General features: G+C 42.7%; 1 protein-coding gene across 1 annotated transcript in view; it reads left to right on the top strand.

The window, feature by feature from the left end:
• Nucleotides 1-18,289, top strand: part of LOC306820135 (multiple PDZ domain protein) — a 45,110-nt gene that overhangs the window by 2,512 nt on the left and 24,309 nt on the right. The window contains exons 4-20 of the mRNA XM_079337848.1: nucleotides 1,522-1,758; nucleotides 2,142-2,210; nucleotides 2,368-2,490; nucleotides 2,631-2,714; nucleotides 3,828-3,935; nucleotides 4,076-4,178; nucleotides 4,388-4,479; nucleotides 4,881-5,094; nucleotides 5,437-5,511; nucleotides 6,075-6,154; nucleotides 6,247-6,393; nucleotides 8,334-8,519; nucleotides 8,677-8,838; nucleotides 9,447-9,656; nucleotides 10,809-10,985; nucleotides 12,546-12,669; nucleotides 15,945-16,143. Coding sequence (XP_079193974.1) covers nucleotides 1,522-1,758; nucleotides 2,142-2,210; nucleotides 2,368-2,490; nucleotides 2,631-2,714; nucleotides 3,828-3,935; nucleotides 4,076-4,178; nucleotides 4,388-4,479; nucleotides 4,881-5,094; nucleotides 5,437-5,511; nucleotides 6,075-6,154; nucleotides 6,247-6,393; nucleotides 8,334-8,519; nucleotides 8,677-8,838; nucleotides 9,447-9,656; nucleotides 10,809-10,985; nucleotides 12,546-12,669; nucleotides 15,945-16,143 — 2,390 coding nt within the window. The remainder of the gene's footprint in view (nucleotides 1-1,521; nucleotides 1,759-2,141; nucleotides 2,211-2,367; nucleotides 2,491-2,630; nucleotides 2,715-3,827; nucleotides 3,936-4,075; nucleotides 4,179-4,387; nucleotides 4,480-4,880; nucleotides 5,095-5,436; nucleotides 5,512-6,074; nucleotides 6,155-6,246; nucleotides 6,394-8,333; nucleotides 8,520-8,676; nucleotides 8,839-9,446; nucleotides 9,657-10,808; nucleotides 10,986-12,545; nucleotides 12,670-15,944; nucleotides 16,144-18,289) is intronic.

Raw genomic sequence — 18,289 nt, 5'->3', positions numbered from 1 at the left:
GGAGTTTGCCGAAGTTATCTGTAACTTTGCCATAAGTTTATAGGCAATATGGTCGCCGGATTTGGCACTTGCGTTGGCTTATGACTGGCGCCCAAACGATGACTATCAGCTTCACATCAATCCTTACACATGTACTTTATCTGAGCACATGGTGGTAAGATGAATATGTCACCATCAGGGTGTTTAACCTGGTTGTTAGCGGTAACCAGTGGCTTTGTAAGTCTGTTGTTGGCCTTCTGTAATAGGCTAACCTGAAAATCACCACAGATCTACATTATTACATTAGCTCAAAGTGTGAGCCCGGAGTCATGTAGCGTCTCTGCTTTCCAAGAAACACGGCACCGGATTAAGAGAACCGCTCCTGGATTTTTATCAGGGCAGCTGGCAAAGTTTGTATGAGTTAAAGTTGTAATAAAATCCACTTTTTTTTTTTTTGCACTGCATTAAATAGAAGTCTGCAAATCAAAGCAGTGTGAATTTGCTCATTAATATTTTGATAGTGTTCTGTCTTTTATTCTACTGCTGCTATTTTAAACAGGTGTCACAGTTGTAAGAATTAGATCGCATACAGATCAGAACTACGCAGCTTGGGAGACTCAGCTTTCACGCCTCAGAGTCGGGAAGAACCTTAAAAGACAAAAGGGATCATTTTTGTGGGGTTTTTTTGGGGGTGTTGAACAGAAGCGTTTATCATCAGATCCTCGTCTTCCTGCTCTGCTATCTTCTCCCTCCCTGCTCCATTTCAAAGCTGTCTTTCTGTACTTTCTTTTAGTTCATCGAATGCGCATTTACTCCAAGTCTCGTCTCTCCTTTCCTCTCCTCTCATCTCCTCTCCTCTCCTCTCCTCTCCTCCTCTCCTCTCCTCTCCTCTCCTCTCCTCCTCTCCTCTCCTCTCCTCTCCTCTCCTCTCCTCTCCTCTCCTACTCTCCTCTCCTACTCTCCTCTCCTCCTCTCCTCTCCTCTCCTCCTCTCCTCTCCTCTCCTCTCCTCCTCTCCTCTCCTCTCCTACTCTCCTCCTCTCCTCTCCTCTCCTCTCCTCTCCTACTCTCCTCTCCTCCTCTCCTCTCCTCTCCTCTCCTCTCCTCTCCTCTCCTCTCCTACTCTCCTCCTCTCCTCTCCTCTCCTCTCCTCTCCTACTCTCCTCTCCTCTCCTCCTCTCCTCTCCTCTCCTCTCCTCTCCTCCACATCTTTCTTCATTGTCTCACATGCTCCTCTTTTCTCAATTCCTTTATCCTTTCCATTTCCCTCCATCACTCTCTCACCCTCATCCTATTCCTCTTTGTCTCCATATCTCCCTTCTTCAATTAATGTCTCCACCTCTCTATCAACCCGTTTCCCATCTCTTTATCTCCCTCATCCATTCTCCCTCCTGATCTTTCTTCCCTTGCATCCTTCGACCCCCCCCCCCTTCTCTCGCTCGTCCGTTTTCTCCATCCCAACCAATCAATCTTTTTTTACTTACAACCCCTCGATTGTTTTTACACCTCATCTCTATCTCTCCATCCTTTATTGCTCTGTCAGGCCATCCAGGCGAAGGCAGTTTCCAAATCTGTTTCCATGAACTGTGGCCCCTGCCAGGGCACGACGCTGGCCCTGAAGACGCTGAGCCACAGCGACTCGTACACGTGGGCCATGGAGAACAGAAGACCCAGCACTGTCCGCTCCCACCACAAAGACAGCAGCGTCTCCTCTCTGGACTCGCAGGATCTGTCCTTCTCCGACTTCTACCAAGAGAACTGTATTCAGACTGAATCACAGGTGTGTAAAAACTTCCCTCATAAATAAAGGATCGTTTTAGAAGATTTGTCGTAAACATGCTGCTCTTTCCATGAACCAACCCATTCATGGTTTTTTTCTTTCTCTCTCTCTCTCTCTCTCTCTCTCTCTCTCTCTCTCTCTCTCTCTCTCTCTCTCTCTCTCTCTCTCTCTCTCTCTCTCTCTCTGTGGGCTGTAAATCGAACCCATTCTCGAGCCCTTCTAAATGTCACATTTTACATTTGAGAGTCAAACTTTGCATTGTAAAATCTCGAGCACAGTTGGATATTATCTCGTCTTTCATTGGATCGTAACAGGCTGCTCGGCTAACTGCATGTCACCACAGGTTTGCTTTTTGTTTCACACATGACATTTCTCTTTTTAAGTACTGCACACCGCCCAGGATGGCCCGCACCATGTCCATGGGGAGAAACCTGTCTGCTATTGCTCATGAGGTACAGTGACTGTGGAGCTACGAGCTGTATTATTATTATTATTCTTGTCAGTGGACGTTCATGAAGCTTGTAGCACTTCTCTCTGTTTACGCTCTTCAGAGTCATTTTCCGTCCCCCTCTCTCTTTTTTCATTTTATTGGACTGTTCGTCATGTCAGAAGCGTCATGTGGAAATGATCGAGCTGATCAATGACGGGAAAGGCCTCGGCTTTGGCATCATCGGAGGGCGGAGCACTGGAGTCATGGTCAAGACTATCCTTCCTGGTGGAGCTGCTGGACGGGTAAATCCACCAACCACGCACCGAAACTGTGAAAAGACAGGAAAAGAAATACATTAGAATTGAATTAAATTTGAATTTAGGGTAGACCTTATACACAAATGGACAAGAATCAGGTCAAACGTATGTTTCACATTCCACAGGATAAGCGCCTGCGTAGCGGGGATCAGATCCTGCGTATTGGAGACACAGATCTGGCGGGCATGAACAGCGAGCAGGTCGCACAGGTGAGGTATTATTTGTTGAAAAATCCACTAGGTTAAAAAGATGAGTTGGTCCGACTTCATGTCCATCAGGCTAATAGTGCATAATTAATGTTGACAGATTCAAAGTTGATGCGTTAATCCTTTGAGAGCTTAGTATACGAAGAAGAAAAGTAGTGCGTGTGATTTCTGTTGTCTTTTCTGTTGTAAAATGAAATACCAGGGATTCATGTAGAATAGATGTAGTCTCTGTGACATCAGTCTCATCGGGTGTTATGAAGCCCATATATGGCAGTCACCATATTGGAAGTGTTATTCCAACCGAGGTGGGCCTTAGAGCTAAACCACGCCCACCTGTCAATCAACTCAGTCATGACCTTCAAAATCCAAACCACAGATTAAACACAGAGACACACACAGATGTGTTTTTTTGTTTACCTCTGCTGTAATGATTGGCATTTTAAAATGGGACCTAATGGCAGTTTAGCATATTAGCATTATTTATTGCTAATCTGTCATGCATGATTTGTTATGGTTTATGGACTTCAATCCCTCAGTACTCTTTGGCTGCACTTTGGGTTGAATGTGACGTGTGTGTGTGTGTGTGTGTGTGTGCGTGTTTGTTTTGTCCTTTCCTGTCAATCATGAACTCAGACGCACTGATTTCCTTCTTCTTTTTTTTTTTTTTTTTTTTTTTTATTATCAAAACTGAAGTTTCTGAAGGGTGAATAAAGTTATTTCAGTTATTACTCCAGTAAAGTTATTTTCATCAAAAGTGTTTTTTGCAGGAAGATTTCCCGCCTGCTGGAGAAAATGTGCTCATCACTGCTCCTTGTGGCCATTTGATGAATGAACAGGTGTTGCAGCAGTAGAGCACCTGTGTGTGTGCCAACAGCTTTAGCCTCCATAAAAAGAATAAAAAATCGATGCTCGACAAGAATGCACAAAAAATACTCAAAATGTGATTTTTCTGTTTGAAAATGTCTGCTGTGCATTTAGTGACACTTTATAAAAAAAGATGATCCTGTATCTTTCCAGGGCAGCTGTCTTTTTCAGATTTTTTCTGATCTCATTTTGTATTCATGTCACAAACTCTCTCACGCTTTGTTTTGTTCACAAATGACCAACCCGGCTCAGGTACTGCGAAACGCCGGGAGCAAGGTGAAACTGCTCATCGCCAGGGACGTAACCAAGGACAACCACCTTTCCTCTCCCGCCCTTGGCCAGGACAGCTCAGACGACCAGGTTTGTCTGCCTGTTTCTGACGGCGGTGTGTGCGTGTGTGCGCCTGTGCTGACAGCACGCAGGAACAATTCAATGGAAATCAAACATATCAAAGGTTTAATAATGTGCTCTGAGTGTTTCTCTCCATGCTTCTCTTCCAGCTTAATGACTTGGTCGATGACTACGAGTTCAGTGTGCAGTTCACTAAGAACAATCGAGGCCTGGGATTCACCATTTCCAGCTACATAGGTGACCTAAACTCAGGTAAAATAAAAACCTACCAAGTTCTACATGTGTGAAAAATGAGCCAATTATCATCATTCCAGGCTAAGTTTATGTGAGCCACTTGGGAAATAATAAATAAAACTGTTAAAACTCCCTTCCTTATGTAAGGCATTATTCATGATTTGTGTGACTAGAGCTTCACTTTCCCAATTAATGAGAACTCTGCCTCTGATTGATCGTCTCTTCAGTGTACAGCGCCGGCGTGACAGTGACGAGCATCGTGAAAGGCAGCTCGCTGGATCAAGATGGACGCGTCCACATCGGAGACATCATCCTCGCTGTGAGTTCCACAAAGACAAATAAAGGTTTTCACTGTGCTCCCCTGTTGACAAATACCTCGTGCTTTTCAAATATATTCTCTGCTGAGCCGTAACGATTTTTTGCAACTATAAATCTGCACAGTTTGCAGCTTGGAGGAGTTTCAAACTTACCAATTAGAGTCTGTTCCAGCTGATGAAAGGGAACAACTTTAGTATTACTTTTACTTTTATGAGCAGACTTTTTGACCTGTGCGTTCTGTTTTATTCTATTTATGTTTTGATTACTATTGATTCCTTTTATTTTATTTACCTGTACGTTTCTTCCAATTTAAAAAAAGTTTGCTTCTGTTTCCATCCTCCCTGTCGGAGTTTTTTGGCTCTTTTCCTTCTTGCTTTAACATCACTTGTCCTTGATGTTCAGGTGGACGGGACCAGCCTGCAGGGCTGCAGTGAGCAGCGTGCCATGGAGGTGCTGAGGAGGACTGGCCCCCTGGTCAGGCTGAAGCTGCTGAGGAAGGCTGTCCGTCTGAGTCACATCCTGCCGCCGGTTCCCCCGCTGCAGCCCCTCCGACACTCGCACAGCTTTCACGAGGGCAATCCCTACAGAATGGGCCTCAACAAGATTCAAGAGACAGGTGCTTTGTGCAGAGAGTGGGGGGATGATTGGCTCACTGCGAACATAAGGGGATTGTTTTGGAAGTAAATGAGCGATGAAAGATGACGTGATTCAACCGTATTCACAAAGGAATTCATCCTGCAAGTAATTAACCACAGATAATTAACCACCACCTGCACTGAGTGGTAAATACATCACATTACCATTAAAACGTTTTGTTGATTTCATTTCCCCTGATGTTGAACTTTGCCCTCTTGTGCGTGTCCTCATCTCCAAAGTGTCGGCTTGGGATTTCTAATCTGTATATTCTTCAACCCGAGTCTTTCCATGTTTCGCTCAAACACGTTTCCTCGTCTTCCAGGAATCTGCTCGCTGCGTGAAATCTCCCGCCGTGCGGCATATGACAACAGACGACCCCGCCACGACTCCAGGAACGGTACGCTCTCCTTTCTCGTAATGGATCATGGGACTGAGTCGGATATGCTGATTGGGCTCGGTGAACGGCGCTGTGGCAGCTGAAGCGTGCTCTTTGATGAGAGTCTATTTATAGTGTCGTGCAGTCATGTGTTTATCCAACTCATTCAGCTCATTCCAGATGATTTGTCTCTCGCCCTGCTCCGCATATCTGGCTTTATTTAGACGAGAATTTGTTGGGCTTGATTAGAGAGCACAGCCAAATAAGCCCTGATTGCTGTGAGGCTTTAATAGATGAACAGGAAAACATTGGTTTGCCAAGATATCACAAGATGGTGGATCGTAAATGTGTGCAAGCATGTGTGCCGTTACCCTGCGTGTGTGTGTGTGTGTGTGTGTGCCCCCCTCTGAATGGATGACATCCTGCTTCACAACAGGAAGGATTAAGATGTCTTACATGGTTATGATGCCGAGGTGTTGGTCTCATTTGATTGGATGATCTAAGGGAAAGACGTGGATGTGTGTTTTATCCCTGTGTGCGTTTCTGTTCATGTGATGTCAGCTGTGTGTGTGCTCGTTTCACAGGTGTGAAATTGACCAAAGATGAGGAGGAAAATCTGAGGAACAGGTGGCAGCATGCAGTCGGTCCTCGATATGAAGTCATCGTACGTCCCGTCTTTAATGAATACTTGATTATTGATCTGAATTCTTTGAAATGCACTCCTCATCCTTCTTGTATTCTGTTTTTTTTTTGAAGGTGTGTCACGTGGAGCGTTACGCCGAGACAAGTGGCCTCGGCGTCAGTCTGGAGGCTCGAGCAGGTCACCACTACCTGTGCTCCGTTTTACCCGAGGGGCCCGTCGGTCAAAGCGGCAAGATCTTCACTGGAGACCAGATACTTGAGGTAATCTGCTGATTCGCACGCTTTGAAAACAGTTCATGTGATGTGTGCAGGACGAATAGTTTCACCACGTCTATGAGCTGTGTCAATGGATGAGAGACATAAAGGCTTCCTTGTGGATTATCTGCAGTTTCAGTTGCACTTTAATTCAAACAACTTCCAGCGGTTGTTCTTTAAAAGTGGCTGTAAACCTGCAATCGAAGCTATCTGTTAATGAATAAATTAAGTCATTACTTTGAGACTTCAAACTTTGAAAATATAGTTTTTTACTGCAAACACCACTCAATCGCTGTACAGTAGTCAAGTTTCCCCTGAAGGCAGCACGAACAGTCATAAGATGGTGGGAGTGAGGATGTGTGCCTGTGTGCATTTGTTCTCATACTGTCGAGTGAGAGCTCGCCCTCCTCCCTCTCCGCCGGGCGAGTTCATGCACCCACACGTATCACTCATCATGATTAGCAGTCTGATGAACTTTTTTTTTTCTTTTTTTTTTTCCACATACAGTTTTGTTTCGCTTTACACCACAGAAGAAGACACTGAATCCTGCCTCGTGTCCTGCGTATCTGTGAGCATCTGTAACACAGCTCAACCCTCTGATCTCTTTCAGATGGCAACCAGAAGCTATTGTTCGTCGCTGTATTTAAATGAGCCTCGCTCGGTTATTCATCGCTTTCAGCTTTAATTGTTCTCCCTGTGGTTTGATGTACTCCGGCGGCTAATTGCAGCATGATACCTCAAAACTGAAAAAAACACAAAATATCTGCTTTTAGGTCTGTCAGGCAGTTTTCATTCCTGATTTCTCCTTTCACAGAGAAGTAAATGGTTCATATTATCCAACAAAATGAATATGCTATGACAGCATATGATGCGCTAACATACTGTATGGGAAGGTACAATATGATAAGATGCAGTACAATGCAGCTCTGCACCATATGATACGATGTGGTACAATACAATATGATACATGAGAAATAGGGTTGTTTTTTTCGATGTTTGATATCAACATATCGGCCGATGTCTTTCTTAGATTCATTTTCTCAGATCTTTAGAGATGAATACTCACAATTATTGTGTTGATCGCAAGCAGCTGCCTCCAGTCTTCAAAAATGAAGCCAATGCTGAAGTGCAAAATCCTGACTAGAGTCTGCTTGAGTCCCATGCATATCACAGCCAAAGCAAACCTTAAATTAACATGTTTACAGCTGGGTCCAAACAACAAATATTTCTGATGAGTTGTTGTCATCACTGCCACAAACTGTACGGGGGGTGAATTTTTTTGTAACGCATCGGCATTGATTTTGAAAACAATACCTGTAATCTCATATTTAAGCACGTAGCTGACATGATTGACAGGTGGGCGCCATGTAACGGTTCGTCAAGAGGACTAAAACCCGCCTCAGCTCCAGCTCTCAGCCTGTCGTTAGGTTGACTGAAAGTTAGACTGAGACAGGATTTCCAACATTGCGGCTGCTTCCGATGAGCCTCCGGAGCGCCCTGCAGGAACAGACGGCAGACGCTGTTGATTTTATAAGTTTAAGGTTGGCTCTTCAATTTGCAATTCTCAAACACTTTTTTAATGAAGAAACAAGATGGTCACTTAAATGGACTGGTGGGAAAAGAAATCTTGTAATATTGGCGGATATCTGAGATAAAATTAGCCGTTACCCATAGCAACTGGATAAGCTAATACCAGCAGATATTAATCAGCTGGCGGTTTTATCGGTCAGGCTGTATATGATGTAATACAACACACTGTAATGTGAATGAATCAAATTTGGGTCATCACTTGTTTCACCTTGATCTCAAGTGCTGCACATATTTAGCTTGCTTTAACGACAACACTGAAAAACATTAACCTGCATTTCTGTGCTAGCTCTCAGCCATCACTGTTATTGCTCATGTTTGTGTATGTGTTTTTATTATCTACTGGATCTCTGTGGCAGATTAATGGGATCCCTTTGATTGGAGAAACACATAAGGAGGTGGTCAACATCCTGAAGGAACTGCCTGTGAATGTCTGCCTGGTGTGCTCTCGAATCGTAGCGCCTGTTATTCCTGACAGTGATGAGGAAGATGACGAAGAGGTCGGTCTCACTCTGAAGGAGCTGCTGGCTGAGTTCAATGACAAGGTGAAGGCACACTCACTGAAGTACAAAAGGGGGAGGGGGCTGATTTGATACTTCAGCATTTGAAATAAAACGTTCCTCTGACATGCTCTTCTTATGGTGATCTCTCTCTCTCTCTCTCTCTCTCTCTCTCTCTCTCTCTCCTCTCTTTTCCTCCCAGCTGGACCAGGGCTGTGTCATTCCCTGTCCTACAGCGGAGGACATCACCAAGCGTGGTGTGCCCCCAATGTCACCTCCACTGGCCATGTGGGAGAAAGACGCCCAGGTGGTTGAGCTGGAGAAAGGCGAGTCGGGACTGGGCTTCAGTATCCTGGACTACCAGGTCAGAGACGTGCCCCTGAGCCTTTCTTTAAATAGAACAGACTGTAATAAGGAGATTTCTGAGATTATCACTGCTGGGTTAGATGGGGTGAACACTCACTTCAAAATTATAGATTCAAAACATGTCTTGGTAAAAAGCCATGTAGAGTTAAAGCTCCTATGAAGAGTTTTAAGCTGGTTATGAAACAGACTAAAATTGCCTCTAATGCCTTTTTATGCGCTAAAAAAAAGTAAATAAAATAAAAAATAAATAAAAATTATTATGTCTGTAAACGCTGCCGCAGACGCAATTTGCCCTAAATTGAGTAAACAGCCTTTGGTAAAATTTTGTGAAGAATATTCACAACGAATGATTGATTTGGACATTGAAACAAAGCAGATTTCTTGATGGAAAAACTCATGTGTAGGACATGATCAGTGTTGAGAGAAAAGGTACCATTTTTGTCCACAGGGGGCGCCACAATCTACACAAAAGGAGCTTTAAAACAGGTGTAAAGCCCCAGCCCTGTTCATTCTTTTGAATTGATTCCATTAAAAATATATTTGAACTCTTCAGATATTCCCCTTTCATATCCAATAAACCATGCCCTCATCATTGTTCCATCTCAGGATCCAGAGGATGCTGCAAGAACAGTCCTGGTAATCCGCTCCCTGGTGCCCGGCGGCGTTGCAGATCGAGACGGTCGCCTTCTTCCCGGTGACCGGCTCATGTTTGTTAATGAAACCGACTTGGAAGGCTCCAGTCTGGATTATGCTGTGCACGTCCTGAAATCCACCGGATATGGCCCTGTCCGCATTGGAGTTGCCAAGCCACTGCCAGTATGTAAAGAGATGTTGAGAATGTAACATTTTCTCGGCAGTACATTTTCAAATTTTTACGTCCTGAAGACCTGCTGAAAAAAATAGTTATAGATTTTCATTCTAGCAAGGAGAAGCGAGCAAGTCGGCATCAAAAGGATCAATATTCTCAATCATGATGAAATAAATGTGAAAATGTGAAATAAATAAGGGTTGTTGTTTTGGTTTTTTTGGCTACTTGAGCTTGAGAAAAATCCAGGACTACTTCAACTCATTAAATTTCAACATTGCTCACAATGGTCTAATGCACCCAGAAGAGTCCATGCAATGATTAAAAGGCTATACATGTTATTGTTTAGCTAGTCGTAACGGACACAGTTATATGTATATCATCATATTTCCAAACTCTAAGCTTTATGAGGACATTTATTCTGAAACGTCTTCATCAGAGGTTACAGTAGCTCAGTCCGTAGCGACTTGAGTTGGAAACGAAGAGTCACCGGTTCAATTCTGGACCTGATCTGGCAGCATGAGCGATGTTAGCTCTCTTCCACCTAAGTACTGTCGAGGTGCTCTTGAGCAAGGCACTGAACCCCTTACTGCTCGGGTGCTCTTTCATATGCAGCCCCCTGACTCTGACATCTGTCCATTAGTGCATGTCCACAGGATGCTGTTTGTGCATGTGCATGCATGTTGCAATAACAGAGTGTAAAAGTCATTTCCCCTCTTGGGATGAATAAAGGATATCTTCTTCTTTTTCAGCAAACTGTAAATACCTATAAAGTGTTTTTCATAAGTTCTCAAATGACGTCAATGAGATCTATATTTACAGATATACACCACAAATACTTATAAGGTATGTAGGCAGTACAGCATTTCTTTCCCTTTTGTTGTGGACTGTGGCTTAGTAACAAGGTACAGAGAATCCAGTTTCAGGCTGTCTGCATTTTTAATGCGGCCTAGAGATGAACACAATGCTCGACCACACCACAGATGGAGAGAGAGAGAGAGAGAAGTGGGGGAAGGAGAAGAGGGTGTCTAATTTACAGTCACCTTCTTTAGTTTTTTTGTTTTTTTTGCCTCCTTGTGAATTTACTCACTGCAAAGCACACGTTTCCTTTTTTTGTAATCGTCCTTATTTCAACTTTGGATTTTTTTTTTTTTTTTCTGTAGCTGGAGCTGTGCGGTGGCTTGACACCCATCTCCGAGAGAAGCACCCGTGTTTCCTGCGATGACACGGACAGCCACACTCAGGTCAGCCTGCTAGCTGAGGCAGCAGAGGCCAACACCAACAGCTACACCCGCAACTTTGAGGACATTGGCACCGTGCAACCACGTTACATTACCACGGTATGTCAGAGGACACAAACTGAACCATGATCAAACTTTTCGCCATACTTTCTGATGCTTTTTTGGTTGAACTACAATTTACTTTACAAAAAGTATGATTAGGTGTAATACTGCAGGATTGTTTAAATTGTAAATTGCAAATGTGATTCCTTTAAAAGAAGATGGAAGATGTGTCTTTCTGTAAATACTCTGTGCAGAATATTTATCTGATATGAGTTGAATGTTTGCAGACCTTCACAAATCTTAAAATGTGCCATTTTGTTAATTCAGTCCAAGCATTCTCAGTCATCAAAAAAGAAGCTGTAAAAGAGCATTTGTTTGATGCTTTAGACCCAGCAGGAAATGTCTTTGCACTGACAGCAACAGTAACACTGCAGTGGTGTGAATCTTTCAGTCCATCTCACAGGAAGCATTGCTCATTTTCATGCAGACCTGACATTCTGCTGGTTGCCATTTTAGCTTCTCTTTTGGAGGAGTGTGTTTTCCCCTCTGCCCGTGCTCCAGAGTGAGGAGCTTACAGGCTGCTGTATCAGTATCACTGGGTCAGGTATAGAGAGAAAGTGCTCAGTGTCAAAGGCTTGTTCATCCATTGTGGTCTCAACGCAATCCTATTGAGGCGGCCTCTTGTTCTCGCGTTTGCTTAATTACCAACAACAGCCTCTTAATGAAAAGCTCTTACAGCTTGCACAACATTGGCACCTGGTCTAGCACAAGGACACGCAGTACTGTCTTGATGCCTCCCATACACACACACACACACACACATACACACAAAGAGACTCAGAGCACAGGGGTGTCAGTGTTTCATCAAAGCCAGGCTTGATGCAGCGGCGGCTTCAGAACTTCAGTGCTGCTTGTACTTTCTGTGAAGGTTCAAAGACGAGACCTTTTTTACTTTTGGAAGTGCCCACGGGACCAAAGAAGATGACCGTCCATGACGTTTGACATCTCGTAATTGCTCCAAAGGCTTTGTCCCAGGAGAGATAATAGTTGTTTTTGAATGATTTTTGTGGATGTTCCTTACAACTAATTCCCCTGCCAATAAACGAAAAAATTTACATTCAGACTTGTCACCCAGACCAAAGTCAAGATAACACAGAAAACATTGAAGTTAAAGAGAAGCATGTCTTTGCACCTTCTTTACCAATCGAGTTGTATGACAGTGTCTGTAAACCAGTAAATATTGTTAAATAGGTTTGCTAAGTTTGGCTAATGTTAGCATCTATCTTGATCTATCTAAATTTCCCTCGGGATCAATAAAGTATCTATCTATCTATCTATCTATCTATCTATCTATCTATCTATCTATCTATCTATCTATCTATCTATCTATCTATCTATCTATCTATCTATCTATCTATCTATCTATCTATCTATCTATCTATCTATCTATCTATCTATCGTCATATTAGCGTGCTAAAATTACCATGCTAATTAGCATGCTAATGCTTGTATGTATCTCAATGCTGCACGCTACCCACTGCTAGCATGGCTGTATACCATGTTCTCTCATTGCAGCATTGACGTTTTCACTGATTCCCTCTGACATTTATGTTTCAGGAAAGCGAGCTGCATCGTCGTTTTGGCGTCATGGGAGACAACGATCGGCAGCAAGCGCCACCTCTGCCCCCCCGCACCAGCTTTGAGAGGACAATCACTGTTGTCCGGGGCAACCGTAGCCTTGGTATGTTCTCCGTCTTTCTCTTGGTGATGGTTTCTTGGTGTGTGTACGTCACTGGCATGGCGCTAGTGACTTTAATAGGCGGTGGTGATGAAGACCGCCCTGAAGAGGAATGGTGATATGATCAGCTTTTTTTTATCAGCGAGAGGAGAGGACTAGTTTTTGTGTGCTTGGGTGTTTGTGCTTATTTTTGTGTGCGTGTGACTGTCTTGTCTGTTGGTCAAAGTCTTGTAAAATAATATTCTGAAGACTCTTAACATGTCTCTATTAAATCTAATGCAGAGTTTATACACTAGTTTATACTCCACTGCTGAGAGTACATCCTTTTTACTGCTCCAAGAGCAAGTTTTTCTATTCCTACATGTCTGGGAGGAAACAACAGGATCTTAAGCGTTCCTGCTCTTTCATCTCAGGGCACTTTGCAAAACACAGAGGACCGAAGTGATTTGTATTCTGAAAACGCTCTTTAATAAGACACCACACTTCTTGACTGTGTGTGTGTGTGTGTGTGTGTGTGTGTGTGTGTGTGTGTGTGTGTGTGTGTGTGCGTGTGTGCGTGTGTGTGTGTGTGTGTGTGTGTGTGTGAGAGAGAGAAAGTTTGAAATTATGTAAATGTTTTTTTTGGAAAAGAAAGCCAAGGTCCTTACTTGCAGTCCTTGTGTCTTTGCAATCTTTAGAACGTATCTGTTTAAAATATGAAATGGGTATTTTTGTTGTTTCAGTTAGCACGGTCATATGGAGGGTTGAAAGATGTTCTGTGTTTTTGGTTGATTTCAGTGTATTACATTTTTAAGCTTGAGCTTGGGCTTAGTTATGTTTTTTTTGTCTGTCATGGCCTGGGACTCTTTTATTGAGTAATCTTCTCATGATGATGGGTGCAGTGGATCACAGACTTCATAGTTCGGAGCAGATTGTGGATTTTTTTTTTTTTTTTTTTTTTTGTCATTTATCAAAAACATTTTTCCAGCTTGGCCAAAAACAAAAGACTATATTTCGGACGTGTTATTGAAAAATCTATTTTATTTTATTTTATTTTATTTTTTCGATTTTGAACTTGCAACATATACACGGTTATCTGTTTACGGATGTGTCTTTGCACGGACTGTGCTCTTGTTTGAGTCAGACCAAAGAACAAACAGGAAGCGTGCATTTGGAGACTAAAACCTTCAGTTTTAAGCCAAACACAGCGCTCTGAAGTTTTCAGCTATAGACTAAAGCAGACTGTGGTGTAATGTTACAAATGTTAAGTTTCTGATTGTTATCCAATGACCACCAGTTGACACAGGGGAGAAAAGTCAAAGCATCTTGTGACTTTTAAGTATCCGTATACTTTAATAAACCCTTTTTAATGTTTTAGTATAAAAGTCTGCAAAAAATCTTACATAAAAACTTTTTTTTTTTAAGACTAAATTGTCGTCCTGGCTCCGACATGCACTGCGTAAACACTGCCGTCTTTTCACTCAGACTGTGCACGGGGATTTAGAGGCTATATATTTATTTTACACACTGACAAAGTATTTTACATCAATCTGCGATCACATGCGGTCCAAACTGTGAGGGGTGATCAGAAGGAAAATGTGATCCATTGCACCAGTAATTTTGGTACAATATTTATTTGCAATAAATAAAATTCTTCCAATAATAAGGTGCCATGTGCACTTTTCTTTCCTGTGCTACTCTGACTTCATGCTCAGTTTTGGAAATGAGACATGGGAATATGATCTGTATATGCAGTGATTTGTAAATTTGCACCATAACAACTGACAGAACAGATTACTAAAGAAAAAGGGTTGACAGACTAAATAGAAAGATTTTTTTTTCTTGCCTTGCTTGTATAAAAAAAATGATTATTTGAATCTTTTTGAGGTTTTTACTTGTTCGGTAAACCTGTCCCACGTAATGTTAGATTATAATATCCCAGAGAGGTTTTATTCAGGGCAATACAATTCTATTTTCATATGACATTTTGATGTGGAATTGTAGTATAATAGTTAGAGGTCACATATTATTCTCCTTTTTAATACTTTAAAAAAAAGTCTCAGAACTCCTCAAAACATGGCTGTGAATTTTCTCTAATCCTGTATTTGAACATGACTATAAACCCCTCTATTTCAGCCCTGGTCAGAACAGGCTGTTTCTGTGTCTGTAGCTTTAAATGTAAATGAGCTGTGTCTGACCCCGCCCCCCTCTCTGGAAGGGCTTTCTCACTCCATGTCCTGTTGTTGCGATAAGAAGGCAGACAAACACCTAGCTGTGGGAATGCCACCCACCTTGGGGAGGGGCTACTGCCCTTTGTGATGTCATGAAGGGAAAATCTAAAGGCCTGTTTGAGCACACATCTTCTGAAAAGGGGGTTAGACAAAAGACGGAGTGGTCAACTTTTTTCACAACTGGGGGGGTTTTTGTAGACAGACTAGAGAGACGTTGCACAATATGTGACCTTTAAAGTTTTTGCAGTAATGTGAGTTATAGAGAATAAGTATTTTTGATACTGTGGTTTAGAGTTAAAAACAACAGACTGACATCATACCTACTTAAAACTTCCTCTTGTGTCTTTGAAATGTGTGTCTCTGTTTGTTTTGTCAGCGTCGGTTTCTGTGTCCAGTGTGAATGTATTCCATGCACTATGATTGTATTGTAATTTGAATGTAACTCCAAAAAAAACAACAATAAACTATTTATTTAATCAAAGAAACCCATTTCAAAGTCATTTCTTTGACCAATTCAAATTATGTACAACCATAGTGTTGTGGATGTGTTCACATAGTAGTATAGTGCAGCAGAGAGCTATGGACCGCAGGTGGTGTGTTTGTGTGTGTGTGTGCGTGCGCATGAGGTGTGCGCGTACGTGTGCCTGATTTACCTGCTTCCGCCTGTTTGCATTAATGAAGTGTGTGTGTGTAATCCGCCTAGTGTCCAGTGTGATAATGCCAAAGTCAAGTGTCCATGAGACTGGCATGTGTTTTTCCTTTCGCTCACCTGTGCCCTCAGTTTGTGTGTGTGAGTGTGTGATTGTGTCTGGTGTTTGTGCACCTTACGCCAGTGTGACTGTGAAGGATGATGCTGTGTAAATGTCAAGCATGTGTAGCCATGTTTGTGTACTAATCTGCCTAGTGTCTGTCTTGATTATGCCGTTGTCAGGTGTTTGTTTGTGGCGACTTGTCTGTTTGGCTTGCAGTCAAAGCGGCCTTAGCCAACCCCTCTACTCACCTGTGCTCGTGTGTGTGTGTGTGTGTGTGTGTGTGTGTGTGTGCGTGTTTGTGTGTGCGTGTTGGCAGGGATGTCGGTGAGTGCTATCAAGGACGGCTCAGGCATGCTGGTCCGCAGTGTGGTCCAGGGGGGCTCTGTTAGCCAGGATGGCAGGCTGGGGGTTGGGGATGCCATCTTGGCCATCAATGGAGAACCTACTTCCAACCTGACCAACGCCAGAGCCAGGGCCATGCTCCGCAGACTCTCTGTCATAGGGCCAGAGATGAGGTGAGGAGCCAGCGTCTGTCCAACAGCTTCACAATATGTGGACAGTTTTGTTCTGGGCTGATAAAAGAACAGGTGATCCATGTTGTGGCATCACAGCTCTTATGTTCTGAGCCGCTTTCTTTAAACTCCTGATCTCAATAATCCTGATCAGTAACAAAAAGAAAAAAGAAAACCCTCTGCGTGGCCTTGTGTGGAATACTCCGTGCGTCATCCTCTTCACAATGGCTCAAGTGCTGCTCGATCCTTCACCTTTCTTATCTGTTGCAAAGTAGAGACACACAAACGACTTCGACACGCCTCACGGCATCATCGAGCGCGACGTGAGCAGCTTTTTCGGACTCGATGATAGACAGAGGCGCTGCTCCTTGCCCCGCTGAGCATGGGATGCCTTTTCAATTTGAAAGTCAACATTTATCAATGAAAGTCACTGAAGGAAAATGAAGAGGAGTCATCTGTCAAGGACTGAATAAAGAGAGAGGGAGAAAGAGGAAGACAAGTAAGAGTTGGAAAACTGTTGATAAATGCTGGTTGAAGGGGCCCCCAATTAATTTTCGCCTCGGGCCCCAGCAGACTCTAGAATCGCCACTGGACAAAGATTATTTTGGATTTAAACGAAAATAAAAAGCAAAAGCTGCAATGAAGGTTTTATTCATTTCAGACTTTATAACATCACATTAGTGTAAAAGAATCCAGCGAGCAGTGAGTAGGCTCCTTATCTCTACTCCCCGACTAAAACAGCTTTTATACACAAGGCCGTCCCGTCTGTGTAAACACAATGTAAACACAGCTCCAACAACAACACAGCGAGCAGGACTCAAGCTTCTCACTCATTGAATACAGTCATGACTCAAGGAGACATTTAAACAGGATATATTTGATTTCTGCTGCATGTGTGTGTATGATGTCACACCTTCTTCCTTTAAAGTTGGGAGAAGCTATTATGGGTTTAAAAGACTACCAGAACAATAGATAGACGAATAATAATTACACCCAATAAGAGTGATGAAAGGACATGATCCCACCTTTTATAAGTCATTTATCCAGTTCTATTTATTTTCTTTCTCCATGAGACTCCTGAAGTAAAAGTCAAATTTCAGCTGAATGTTGTGAAACAGTCATGACAGAAAATTAAAGTTGCTTCAGACGCAGTTGAAGAACAGAGTTCGGTCAGCCGTGATGATACTCATCCACTTTTTATCGTTTATTTTTTTCCGATCAGACGCAGAGGAAAGAGGATTTGAGTACAAGACACAATGATCCGTAGGCGGAAAAACTACAGGGAATATCTTACATTTGGAAAAATCAGGGTCTTTCTCAAAAATTGCAAACAATTAGAGAACGACACTGGCACACAAAAAACAGTAGGTGGACGAGGGTCCAAAGAAATCTAGACAACAGTAAGAAATGTGCAATATAATCAACATAAGAAACATAAACAGCAGGTAAAAATAGCACACTACTGCACAGGAAAGAAAACAGATGCAAATAAATAGTAGTTAAATATTCATGGGTTTGTGGACACTTCTGACTGCTTCATAAAAACAAATTCTGCTGCTTGTCATGTTGCTGACACTGTGATTAACGGATGTTTTTAGTTTTTATAGTAGCGGTTCAGATTTTTTAAGAAGTGGGCTGAAAGGCTTTTTGACTTCTGACACAGGGGCCCCGCAGTAAACCAAGGTCCTGCAGGAGGCCGAGAATTCAAGATGTACATGTGGGCGGTTCAGCTTAAGCAGATTCCAGTCAAATATCAAGGCACTTAGTCATTTATAATCTGATAAACTTTCCCCTCACACAGTTCAAAGTCCATCGGGAATTCAGACAGCAATCAACCACCGACTAAAAGAAAGTAATTGAATACATTGCTCACATTTTCTAGATCTACCCATGCAGATCTTCACAGTCTGTGTGACTGGAATGAGTGAGTATACTGTATGTTCATTGTAAACACAAATAAACGCCTCGTCTGCAGGCGCTCAACATGACTTTCACTGCATGTCCTCGTGTTTATCATCTCACTTTGGATCTCCATCACAACCTTGTTTTTTGACTCCACAGTCAGACTTGACTGAGGCGCTGCACTCGCGTTAAATTAGATTAGATGATGAAATTTTAAAGATCGCCCGAGGGAACATCGGGGTAAATT

The sequence above is a fragment of the Symphodus melops genome, assembly GCF_947650265.1.
Source record: "Symphodus melops genome assembly, chromosome: 2".
In the NCBI taxonomy this organism is placed as follows: Eukaryota; Metazoa; Chordata; class Actinopteri; order Labriformes; family Labridae; genus Symphodus; species Symphodus melops.
This window is presented reverse-complemented; position numbering and strand designations above follow the sequence as displayed.